Source organism: Pelophylax lessonae (genome assembly GCF_965119305.1).
Source record: "Pelophylax lessonae genome assembly, chromosome: 3".
Lineage (NCBI taxonomy): Eukaryota > Metazoa > Chordata > Amphibia > Anura > Ranidae > Pelophylax > Pelophylax lessonae.
This window is the reverse complement of record NC_138770.1, coordinates 410,279,235-410,293,050: the sequence shown is the minus strand read 5'-3', so window position 1 is coordinate 410,293,050 and position 13,816 is coordinate 410,279,235. Positions and strand designations below refer to the sequence as shown.

The following is a 13,816-nucleotide window of genomic DNA, read 5'->3' as shown; positions in this document are numbered from 1 at the left end:
CCCAAAGGTGCCCCATGGATTGTGGGTCCCTCTACATGTGTAGGCTGTGAAAAGGTCTCACACATGTGGTATACCCATACTCGGAAGGAGTAGCAGAATGTGTTTTGAGATGTCATTGTAACTATGCCTTTGATGTGTGTGAGAACTTGTTAAAACAACAAGATATATAGATAGAGATAAGATATATACAAGATATATATCATAGTTTGTTTTTACAAAATAATATACATTGATTTATTTTGTTTTTTTTCACTGAAGAAATGTAGTAGAATACATTTTAGCTTACATTTGTGAAGAAAGATTATTTATTTGCATGGTTTTATAGCAGAAACTAAGAAAATCATTTGTTTCCGAAATTTTCTGTCTTTTTTCTTTATATATTAACAAGTAAAAATCCCAGTTGGGGTTAAATACCACCAAAAGAAAGCTCTATCTGTTTCATTTCATTTGGGTACGGTGTTGCATGACTGAGTAATTGTCATTCCAAGTGTGACAATGCTGAAAACTGAAAAATGTCCTCAAACAGTCCGGTTTTAAAGTGGTTAAGTATGATTTGTAAATAGGATTTCAGTGGTAAAAATTCATAATAGATGTAATTAATTCCAGTGTATAACACTATAAACTGTGTAATAGTCCAAGGGATATAAATACATATGTAAAACACTGGATACTTAATTTTGAATTTATTATAATAATAATAACAAAAATTATTATTATTATTATCTCTATAAACTGCTTTTATTTTATCTATTGAATTTCATATTTGAATAATTGTGTGTATTTGTACTAATTGCCAGGTCATTTATGCCTTAAACACCAGGAATGATGAGCATGAATCAGGAGTACAAGCCATTAAAGAAGCTCATGAAGAAGAAATTCAACAGATTCTTGCTGAGACACGGGAAAAAATATTACAATATAAAAATAAAGTATCGGAGGAAACTGAACTAAAAAGGAAAATCCAAGCACTAGAGGAGTCACTGGAAGAACATAAAAAGATGAAGCACCAAGCACTTACTGAATTTGAAGTTTACAAACACAGAGTAGAAGATATGCAACTTTGTGCAGAAGCCCAGCATGTTCAGAGGGTTGTGACTATGTCACGGGAGGTGGAGGAGATTAGGAAGCGATTTGAAGAAAGGATAAGAAGTTTTATGCAACTTCAAGTACAGTTTGAAAAAGACAAACGTGCGGCCCTTGAGGAACTAAGGACCAGTCATAGAATAGAAATGCAAGAGCTCCTGAAAGCTCAGCACAACCAAAATGCTACTATAAATAAGGGGCAAGAAACACTAGAGGAGATGCATCGATTGCAAGTGGAGGATCTCAACAAAAAGTTGGAAGACCTACGGCTAGAGAGGAAAAAATTAGTTGAGGATTATGAAGCAAAGCTAAGTAAAGCCCAGGCATTCTATGAACATGAATTGGAGGCACTGAAAAGATCTCAGCTCTTTACAGCAGAGAGCCTGCATGCTTGTAAACTAAAAGAGTCAGAACTGAAGAGAGAATTTCAAAATCAAGAAGCCATTTTACAAAAGAACCTTGGTATCCTTAAAACAGAATTTCAGGTTGTACAGGAGGAAGCTGCGAGCCTAAAAGAAAAGTGCCAAAAACTTCAAGCTTCTCTAAGTTCAGCAGAAAGTAATGTTCAGGTAGGAAATAAAAAAAACAATATTTACTCTTCCAAATACATGAGTAGCCTGCAAACATCTGCACTAGTCTTCAAACCAATGCCTTTGTCCTTGCTCATCCCCCTGGATCCTAGGCCCAAGCTGTACATGGTGCTTCTAAGTAAATATTAAAGTGCACCTGTGGCTAGACTGTGGACATTTGTATATTTACTTATTCTTAACAAGCAGTAAATATTCTTTAAAACAAGCCCTCACTGACATCTGTAGCAGCAGCCACTGTAGAGCAATTTATTCTAAAAATTCTAAAGAGATTTAGTAAAATTGTTAGTTCTAATAATTCCTTTAATTCCCTCTTTCCTGTGCACCTGTTATATGTTTAAATTGGAGACTAGAAGGCTGCCAAGTCTCTGCAATGAAATTATTTTTGTTGTAAGGCTCCATTCACACTTGGCATTTGAGATCGTGGCAGAACCTCTGCGATTCTTCCCGCGATCTCAAAATGCACTAAAAATCGCAAAACGTAGGTTCAGGTATAATTGTTTTCAATGGCACCTAAAACATAGTGCAGTTTTGCCATGATTTATACGTTTTCTATCGCTTGGCAATCGCTACAAATTGCATTGCGTAAAGCTTGTCGCCCTAATAGGAGCTTCTTTTGGGCCACAAGCTTCACGCTCCCTCTCCATCTGGATCCTGATCCTTTGGGTAGATCACAGCATTAGACCTCTTATATCTAATACTTTTTTCATGGCTTTCCCATTGTGGGACTCTTAGGCAACCTTACTTGAAAAGGGACAGTTTTTCTGGAATTGGATTTCTTTTGAAGAACGCAGCTCCTGCAAGTTCCCACCAGTTGCCAGTCTATAGCTGTTTAGTGTTGTCTAACCAGCTTAGATCGTTGCTAAAGCACTCTACACCATTTGGGTTAGTGGAATCTTTCCTAACAGTCATGCCCCCTCCCATTTAGGGGCTAGTGGGGCACTTATTAGATTCCTGTAATTCCGCCGGGTGTCCTTGTTAAAAGGTCTGTTCTTTTGTTTATGTTGCTGCACCAGTATGGAGTGGTTATCCCCTATCTATTTTGGTTGGAGGCATGTCTTGCACTATTTTTCCCCCTTGTTTGTCTCTCTGCCTTAAGGTGGTTCCATTGGGGCAACTCCTTGGGTACTTGACCATACCCTTGGTGTATTATGCTAGAAAGTTCTGTAGCTTATCACAAATGAGATTGGATGGCATTCCTAGACATCTCTATTCCTTCTTGAAACCTTTCTTCCCTGATTCCTGGGGTCAGAAGTTTAAGGCTTTGGCCCTTTGTCACCCTTAGACCACCTGGACTTGCCTTGTGGACCTGAGATCCAAGTTTTTCTTAGAAATTGTTTTGAGGCTCGGAAACCGTTGAGTGTTCACTATGTTGACCCTTGTTGTTTTTGGTCTGTTGTCCCCATTAGATAGTTATATTACTCCTTCTGTTGGTGTTTCTTGGCCCACAACCTTTACAGCGATTCTTGTACTGCTCTGAGCATCATCTTGATACTCTGTGATCTCCCATAGGATTTCACCTCTTCTGGTTCAGATTTCGCCATTGGGCCTTCTGGTTGCTGTGTATGGCCCTATCTATCTATCTTAGATCCCTCACTGGCTGTTGCCAACACTTACAGTGGACTGCTTTTGGATGTCCCAACTGTTTCAGAAATCGCAAATTCCTGTGTCCTTCAATAGACATGAATGAAAACAAGGTTTTTGTATTTATCCTAAAATGATCTTGTAATCTATTTCCGGATACAGATCCCACCCCTCTGTGTTTATTGATCTTATGTACTGCTTTCTCACAATACGGAGGTATAATGGTTAGAGATGGGGCTATACACACTCAGGGTTTACCATCAAAATATTTTTCTGTTTGTCAAACCCTTTCTGCAGGCAGCAGCATATAACCCAACTGTTTCAGGATTTCTGAATTCCTGTGTCCCTTCAGTGTATCTAAAAACATTTTGTGGAGAGTTCAAAAATCTTTTTATTGTTGCATCAACAATAGGAAACACTGGAGCCGGTTTTTGATTTAATTAAATGTGTAAGCATCTAGTCTGCCTTATCTCTGGTTGGGAGCACTGAAGCATGTAGACACCAGCATGCTGGATATGGTGAAACTGTCAACCTTGGAACTGCAGGAGGGCAGACTTGAAATAATGCAGAGAAAGACACAAAGGAATAAGGTATTTGTCTCTATAGTATTTCAAAAACACAATGTATTCTGTGAATGGTCTAGGTGAGAGCTGGGTGAAAAAACTTTGCACTCTGTGAAACCCGCAGCTCCCCTATCTACAGCAGGCTGGAAGTACAGCGAGAGCTGTACTGTCTCAAGAAAGAAAGTTTTAATTTTAAAGTACTGTGAACTGATTACAATTGAGCAGGTTTAACATGTGTTTACAGATTAGGACTTACAAAAATCTCTATGCATTTGGCCTTAAAAAACACTGGTCTCTTTCGGAAATCAGACTGATTTATTATATTTACTTACCATTTAGAAGGAACACAGAGAAACAAGCTGAAACAACAGTGATCTGTTGGAGGTGTATTTGGTGGCAGGTTTGATAGATTTTTGCAGCTGGAGCATTTTTATTTTTAGGTTTATTTGTAAGTGTTAAATTATGTCACTGCCACTTTATGATAGAGTTTATGATAAGAGATGTAGGATCACACAGCTCTTCCATCATGATTTTATTGTCATGTATATTTAATACATTTTGCATATTCCCCTAGGTCCTGCAAAAACAGCTGGAAACTGTGAAGCAGGAGGAGATGTCCTTAGTAAGCAAACACAACGAGATGGAAAGCGAGCTAGCAGCTGCTCGGGAACGTCTACAGCAGCAGGCTACAGAACTTGTGCTAAAAGCCAGTAGGTGGTTTGTGTATTTTTACTGGATATACATGATGGAAACTCAACAAAGAATATACATTCATAAAGTACAGTCATTTAGAAAATCCACACAGCACTCTTAGCATTTAGTGGCAATCAGCCATTGGCACTAATGATCACAAATGGAAGCCATACAACTTTTTTGTTTACTTTGTTTTTTTTTATGGTGTCATTGCCAATTTATGTGGTGATAAACTATAGGCATGCCCAGCTTACTTATTCCCAATTTGGGGGCATATAGAATCCATCAGGACAGAATACACTGATGTCATCAACATTGGAATTCCAAGAAGAGGGCAGACATGATGTCCTGTCGAGAAAGACACCAGGGAATAAAGAAGCAAATTATAAAAACTATCATTAACCCACTTGGCACATTTGGATTTTTAATGGAAAATAAGAGATCACTTAACCCACAAAAGTGCCTAGAAATAATCAGGCACTTATTTTACAACCTTTTTAATAACAGTGGGGGCCATTAAACTAGGTTATTGATATACATACTATATACAATTAACCTGCTTCCTGCCCTGTGGTACCACGGATAGCTACCCATAAGGTCCAAAACATTTTGAGTGCTTCACTATTTTTTTTATTGCTGTCTCTGTTCATGATCCCCTTACTTCTACTTCCAAGTGGCACCAGTAACCATAGCAGGAAGTGGGAAGAACATTTCCCAAAGGGCGCACAGGCAGCACTAAAACATGACAAAAGTTCTAAAGGTTTTATACCTGTTCCAATTCTGAAACTAAATAGCATTTGGGTTGAATTACAAAAACTACAGAGTACAAAATCTGGTGCAGCGTTGCATGGTAGCCAGTAATTTTCTAACTTCAGCTTGTTCAAATAAGCTTTGACAAAAAATCCTGGAAGTTGATTGGTTTCTTTGCAGAGCTGCTCCAGATTTTGCTCTCTCAAGTTTTAGTAAATCCACCCCATTGTGGACTCCTACTTCAAAGGAATCCTGAGAGTACATAGTCCTGCCCTTGTTTAAATACTAGTTCTCTGTCACGCTGATCCAGTGGCTTTAAGTTCTTTCTTCCCTAACTTGCATGCTTGTTCCAGGTCATTGTCTTGATGTATTGAAGTTAGAGACAGACTGCCACCTAGCATTTTTAGAAGGAGTCCAGCTTTGGCAATCTCTCATGACAGCTTTCTTTAAAGTTAGAACTTTTGATCCGCATACTTTTTTCAAAATCAGAGACTCAGAAGGCAATGATGCTAGAGGGTCAGAATGATAACCTGACAACTACCTTTTTTAAACAATATCTATCTTTTTTTTTTTTTTTTTTTCTTACAGTCCTGTCCCCTATGGGATAAAGTACATGTAGTATTTTGTCTCGTGTTGCTAGACACTTTTAACCCTATCTTAATGTCCTGCCCTTTTTCATTCCCTCCTGCCGTGGTTGGCCCAACAACAGCTAGGAAGGAGACAGCTCCTTTATAATGACATCTTACCTCCACTCTGGGCACTTTCCCAGGACAAGCAAGAGGAATGCTAACAGAGGAGTGATATGTCTGCCTCTGCATTAGTTTTGCAATTACTTGTCTTGGGAAAGTGCTCAGAGCATAGACATGCTGCTTTTATGAAGCAGATGTCTCCTTCCCAGCTGCTGTCAGATTGGCTGCTACAGGATGGGATGGGGTGCAATTAGACCCTTATAGCTAGGATTAAAAAGCAACATGGGACAAAGTACTACCAGTAATTTGTCCAACATGCGACAGAACTGTAAAAATGTATAATGATAGATCTTCTTCAAGGAAAGATGAACAATGGCAGCTTCCAAATTGCTTTAATGATAGTTTTTCTTTAGGCCTAAATACATCTTGATTATCCATGAATCCTAACTAAACTGCAAAACGCCTCAAAAATATAAAATTGTAGGTTTCTTCAGAGTATTCAATGATTTTAAAACCTTACGGTGAAATCTTGTTTTACAAAAGTGGCCCGTGAGACCTGTGCGATCCAGGACAGTTGGGGACCTGAGTTTGTGGCAGATTTGGCAGTTAGCCTGACTGCCTGACAGCAAAATAAAGCAAGTGACCAGATGTCTATGGTTTAGGTACCTGTGGTGTACACTACATACAGCCAGTTACAATGTACAATCAGCTGTCTAGCTCCTCCAGTACACTGTTTCTAGCAGAGTTGTACAGTTACAATTTTGAAGGAGCTAACATTCCATTAAAATCAAATCTATTCTATGCAGCAGAAATTCCATATTTCCCATCCTTTGTATTATGTATTAATTTGTCGCATTTGTTATAAATACAGCCATATGGTATTTTTCTTTCTTAATAATAGGGGCATGCAATGACTGTGTCTAAAGGATTCACTATTTTTCTAGGTCATATTGGAATGCTTCAAGCCACACAGATGACACAAGAAGCCACCATACAGGACTTGGAGTCAGAAAAAGCTAGGATAAAAGAGAAAATAGTCAGACTTGAAGAAGAGCGGATTCTGCTTCAAACCAAAAATCAAAACCTAGATGAACGGCAAAGGCAGCAGATCCTTGCACTGGAGAAAGTAAGACATGCCTTTTGTCAATACTGTTAGACAACAGACCGTGTTAGTTACAGCTGTCCACCTAGTAAATGCTGAACAAGAGACATCTTTGTTTATTCTTTCCACAACAATACAGATCTTTTTATTTACAGTGTCAGAACTGTGAAATGTGTAATTTGTTCCTCTAATGATCACAATGTTATTTTAAAAATGTTGGACTGTTGAGTCTATACAGTTTTCCTTGCAAACATATATTTAAGAATTTCCTCTATTTGTTGTCAGTATATTCAACATCACTAATGCAGCGAGCAATTTATGTCAGATTCTGTCCCAGCATTATGCACACAGTCACACTGTCAATATTCTACCTGTGTTGGTTGGGTTCCTTGTCTGGACAGCTAGTGGTGGACTGTTCCCATGTTGATGGTATGGCTGACCATCCGAGGCTTGGCTGGTAGTTGGGTCTGCTAACTATGTCCCCTGGTGGGGCTTCCATTTCTTGCTGTAGTCCTCTTTTTTTCCTGGGTCCTTCTCTTGTTGCTTCCTTTCCTAATGTTTTTCTGCATTTATTTGTGTCCTGGACCAGCATAACATGGGTTATGTGTTACAGTAAGCTCTGCACATGCAAGGGTGTGACCAGATGGTTTCCCCCTGGTTGCTCTTTTAAAAGGACACCAGGGTCCATACTCTTGTTGTATGCTGTAGCTAGGGTGTGTGTCCAAGTCAACCTGTTTCCTATAACCCTGCTGTTGTTTCCAGATGCTGTCATTATTCTGTCCTCAGAGTGTTCCTATTTACCATGGTATTGCCAAATTCCTGTTTCTGTATTCCTAAGGTGATTTTAAAGCTAACTTGTTTTATTTATTTTTTTACTAACAAACATGTTATACGTACCTGCTCTGGGCAGTGGTTTTGCACACAACTGCCAGATTGTTCTCTTCTTGGTTCCCTCTTTGGCGTTCCTGGCTCCTCCTCTTCTCAGTGTGCCACCACAGGAAGCTAGTTCCAATGATGGTACACCTGTGACCTGATGCCAAGCCACACTGTCTGTGTCTGCTGACACACACAGTGCAGCTTGGCCCCAACCCCAGCTGCCTCTTTACTAGATTTGATTGACTATGCATTAAGGTAAAAAAAAAAAAAACCTTCTGCCTTAACAACCACTTTAACTTTGTTTCCTAGATTGTTTGACTCATCGTTACTGTCAATTCTTAGTCTGCTTAGACCTTCATAAGCCCGACATCCCTGATCTTTCTGACTTTTGCCTTTGACTTGTTGAATTTCCTGGATCTGGCCATCTTCTTGACCTGATCTTACTAGTACTATGCCTTCCCTGACTTTCGCTGTGTTAATGGCTACTTCCCTGCCTCAGCCTCTTGTTTTGATGCTCAGGTATGAGAACCCCTGGCAAGAACTTTAGTAACTTACCTTAATGGTTCTTACCTTCCTTTTAAGACCTCTTGGGACACCTAAGTATCAGCATGTAATTTGTCTTCAAAAAGGTAGCCAAAGCAGTCAGCTACTTTTAACAGAGACCTGACTCTTGCTCACTCTTACAGATAGACTGGGACTGTGGATAAAAGTAGTGACTGAATCCAAAAGGGTACTCACGGTTTGTTTTTTACTACAATTTTATGCTACGCTGTGAAGAAAACATGTATATAATTACCATTTCATCTGCCAAGAAATGTGTGTAATGATGCACATAATGTTGCTATCCACCTACCTCTGCTGTGGTATATGGCTGCATAGGATAAGGAGGATGACAAAGTATTTCAGAGCCAACAAGTCCCTACACTGCCCAACCTCATGCCCGCTTTTTGGACTCTTTATTTCTTTCACTTTAATCTATGTCTATGTTTAATCTATGGTCTCATCTGTCACTTACAGAGCTGACTCTCTCACTGATTTTTAGATTCAGGTTTTTGCAGTAACCCAATAGCAAGGTTTTAGAGGTGGTGGGGGTCGCCAGGCAGACACTGACTCTAAAAGATGAAAGATGTTGATGTTTGCATAATAGAGTTAACTAGAATTTGAGGAATGTGTTAATATCTCTGAGTGCCCACATTTAGTTTCTGTGTAAAGGTACATAACTAAATTACTAAAGGCAAGTAGTCCATGCACTTTGCAAATTCAGTTGCACCCATTTTCTGTAGTAAATGTAATGCTTCACTTTGTTAACCTCCCTTGCGGTAACCCCGAGCGTGAACCTGGGTGGATTTTTCAGTGCAGGATCGGTATCCCCGAGTCATGCTCGGGGTAGATGTGCAGAGAGCGCAGCGGTGTTCTCTTACCTTCTCCTGGCGATCCAGCGATGATCTCTCATTGCTGTGACCGCCAGCCGAGATCCCCGCCGCTCGTCCGTCGGTATGATGACTTCCTAGTTCCGTTCCCTGCAGCAGCAATGCTGCATGGGAGCGGAACTAGGGAGGGAAATTCAAAAAAAAAAAACGTTGCACAAAACACAAACACATAACACATTTTATATTATATATATATATGTATATATATATGCATATATATATATACCGTATATACTCGAGTACAAGCCAAGTTTTTCAGCACATTTTTTTGTGCTGAAAACGTCCCCCTCGGCTTATACTTGAGTCAAGAAAAAAAAAAAGTTCCTGGCCGCTCCGACGTGCTTGAGTTTTAAAAATGGCGCCGCCCGGCGCATACATGTCATTGCACACGCGCCGCCGCCGCTCAGGAGAGGCCGGGAATAGCCGAAAGTATACGAGCGGCGCGTGCGCAATGACGTGTCGGGGCCGGGCGGCGCCATTTTTAAAATGAAGGCGCCTCTGGAACAGGTAAGGGAAACTGCTGCACTACCTGCCATTCTGCAGGGCTGCGGGTATACTACAAGGGATGCAGTGCTGCGGGCATGGTCCACCTGTACCATGCCCACAGCACTGCATCTCCTGTAGTATGCCCACAACCCTGGATCCTCTTGTACCATGCCAGTCACCCTGCATTATCCTGCACCATGCCAGTCACCCTGCATTCTCCTGCACCATGCCAGTACCCTGCATTCTCCTGCACCATGCCAGTCACCCTGCATTCTACTGTACCATGCCAGTACTCTACATTCTCCTGTACCATGCCAGTCACCCTGCATTCTCCTGCACCATGCCTGCCGCCCTGCATTCTCACCCTAGGCTTATACTCGAGTCAATCATTTTTCCCATCTTTTTGTGGTAAAAGTAGGGGCCTCGGCTTATACTCGAGTATATACGGTATATATGCATATATATATATATATATATATATATATATATATATATATATATATATATATATACTGTATATATATGTGTGTATATATGTATATGCGCACACACATATATATATATATATATATATTTATATAAAATTATATTATTGATTTGATTATAATTCATGCGTTTTATTTATTTATATATATATATATATATATATATATATATATATATATATATATATATATATATATATATATACACACATTATTATATAATAAAATTATATTATTGATTAGATTATAATTCATGCGTTTGTGTTTCACATTTATCACATCTGGGATGTCTACTAGAGTCTTGTTTTGGTCAGGTTTAAGTCAGTAATTACTAAAAATTGTAGGCCTATAATACATAACGCCAAATTTCCATGAAAAGAATTGTACCGCTTTTGGTACAGAATTCCTGACACAATCATACCGCCAGGGAGGTTAATAATACCCAATCAGGTTCAAGGAAAATAAAAAATAAAGACATTTTTGCTTGTCCATGACTGGATGATGGAAATCAGCAGAGCTTTTTCACATTTTCTAACCTCTGGGGAAAATGAGTGCAGCTGCACTGCACAACTAGTAAATGATCTCCATTGCATTTGGAATTCATTTAAATTTTTTTAGGTCTGACCTTAGCAACTGATAGAAATGGCCATGACATGCATATCATGTTTAACTGTATCTAAAAAATATTGTTTGGGCATTGTAATATATATATTATTTTTTAAGTGTATCAACATCCAAAATTATTAAAGTTGTTCTAAAGGTAGGGCATTATATACCCTAATACATTCCCTGCACCTCCCTATATACTTGCATATCTCTACACTTTTACCTGTGCCCATCTGCAGTGGCGCTGGTATGTGCTCCTCTTCTCACAGGTCACAAAGTCAGCAGCGGTAGCCATTGACTCCTGCTGCTGTCAATCAAATCCTGTAAGAAGGGAGCAGGGGGTGGGGCTAAGTCATGCTTTGTGTGTCTATGGACATACACAGACTGGCTTGGAAGCAAGCCCACAGCAAGCAGCTTCCTACTGAGGTAGTCACTGAAGTGGAGGAGCCGATAGCGTTGGCAGGGACCCCAGAAGAAAAGGTTTGGGGCCACCCTGTGCAATACCATTGCACAGAGCAGGTAAGTATAACGTTTATTACTTTATTTAACCACCTGTGGCAGGCGGCCGCTCCTGGGCAAAGTGATATAGTACTACATTGCTCGCTCAGGAGACTCTAGGGGGATCGACCCCCCACTGAGCAGAATGGACTCCATCGGACGCACCGCCCATGTGAAAGGAGCCTTTGTCATAAAAATATGACATATTACAAACTATCCTAATGTTGGATGTGAACCATTAACTATTGACTGTCCCCAGAATCTTCCCTATGACCAGAACAGATACTATCATTGGGGGGTTGGGGGAAGCACCATCCTTCTAGAGACAGAGTCACACTCAAAAGAGCAGAGGGGAGAACCATAGACAGGCAGCACAGAACATGAAAATTACCAAGGTATGAAGCAAGGCAAGCCCTGCCTATAAGGTTTCTGCTAATTATTCAAGCAGAAGACACATTTGCACATGGAAGAGGTGGAGGTTAGAAAAGCAATGAAAGGCTTCAGACAGATTGGGTGGCAGAGATATATGCCAGGTCATCCATAGCCCTCAACATTTAGTGGTCTGCAGTGAAATATTGTAGACTTTGTTGTTGTGCACAGGCAGGCAGTCTCTGAGTATCAAATTATGTTGCAGATGCCATTTTTTGATCTATAACTGGCACATCCCTTTTTTTTTAAGAAAGTTACTCTGTGGGTGTAATTTTCTTGAAGACAAATAAAGTCAGAATACTTTAGACCCAGAAGTGTGATTATCATGTGGAAAGGAAGTCTCACAACCCCACGCATCCTTCAGGAGGTGTTATTCTGCTAGTAAGGTGGGAGTGACATCATTTCTTTCTCCATAAAGTAGGTTAGGACTGTTTTGCGGAGATTTGAAGAAAAAAGTTTAAATAAATTTGTATAAAGTATGTACAAACTCTGTGCTTTGTAGGGGTAGGTATAACTCCCAACTTTCTGAGTTTGGAGAGGGCATCATTTAACAAAATGTGTTTAGACAAAGGACCCCATTACATGAAGAATAATACAAAAAAAAAAAATGCTTGGGTACACCACAAGTGCTTTTTTTTTTTTACCTCTACTATTCCTTTATACTGGCTTTTCAAATTTACAAATCCAACAATTTTAAAATTGAATGCAAGGTTTAGTACTGTAAAACAGTATTTTGTACAGGTGTATATATATATATATATATATACATATATACATCAGCCTAAAATGAGGAGGAGAGAGGCACAGAGGGGCTTTGATCCACAAGAGGGACAGTCCCAATAAATCAGGGACAGTTGGGAGATATGGTGGTAGGCAGTAAGATCAAATCAGAGTTAACACAGCAGCCAATGTTTTACTCCCGGGACTTCATCAGGTCTACTGTTATGCAGTGCCTGTATCACCATTGCAATCAGTAATAATATGCCATTATTTCGCTCTTAATCATATAAGCATTTCTGTCCCACAGCATTTATGACATAGTGGCCATAATTCGAAGAAATATAGTAAGATACTTTTCTTAAGGAAAGGAAAAGTGGTAATGTGTAATATAAGTGCAATTTGTGATCATTACTAATACATGGCCATGTATAGTTTATTGTGACCCGCATATATACATATACTTGGTACATATGAAAAAAAAAACAGGATTGCAAAAGAGAAGGTTTTTTTTTTTTTTTTTTTTTTATGAGCTGAAAATAAAGACTATTGTTCCTTGAAAATTGACATGAACTCGCCTTAATAAAATACCATGTCATCTTCACGTTTCTATCCTCATTATTTATTTAGTTTACTTTGACATATCTCCCAGTGCAGTGTGCTGTACAATGGCAATGCCATCCAGGCCCTTTCATAAGGAATCCTCATTATTCAGCTACCTTTAAAGTGAATACAACAGAACTCTCAGTACTATCAACTGTCAATGATAAAAACTGTTAGACAATAATGAATGAAGTGTATAGCACGGGAAATAAAGTATTTTTCCTAGGGTGAAAACCTAATGGTGAGGACATAGTGGAAAGTAGTGGAAGGATTTTCTCTTAGTTTACAAATAAAGGATTAATGCAGTTATTGCAGAAATCATTAATTCAGCAAATAGCACAGTAAGACAGAAAATGCGTGTTGTGACATAAACTAATGAAGCATGGTTTGGCAATAATAATAATTACTTTTAATACAAATCTAAAAAAATGGGGTCTGTTGTACAGAAAATGTGACACCTGCTAACTATCAATAATGGTGTTGTGGGCCACTAAATGACAGTAAGAGAAGGTACAGTATATAGGAAAGTAGCCTCACGTTTCTGTTTCTATACCTATGCAGTCCATGGCTGATTGTGTTGAAACTATAGAAAGCTTGGGAGGTGTTATGCAGTTTTAGAACACCATTGGCACGCT

At 39.3% G+C, this 13,816-nt stretch overlaps 1 protein-coding gene across 6 annotated transcripts in view; it reads left to right on the top strand.

Annotated features, from left to right (window-relative positions):
* Positions 1-13,816, top strand: part of FAM184A (family with sequence similarity 184 member A) — a 322,784-nt gene that overhangs the window by 162,240 nt on the left and 146,728 nt on the right. For all 6 annotated transcript variants that reach the window (XM_082249799.1, XM_082249803.1, XM_082249800.1 and 3 more), the window contains 3 exons: positions 798-1,652; positions 4,392-4,527; positions 6,894-7,075. In XM_082249799.1, coding sequence (XP_082105925.1) covers positions 798-1,652; positions 4,392-4,527; positions 6,894-7,075 — 1,173 coding nt within the window. The remainder of the gene's footprint in view (positions 1-797; positions 1,653-4,391; positions 4,528-6,893; positions 7,076-13,816) is intronic.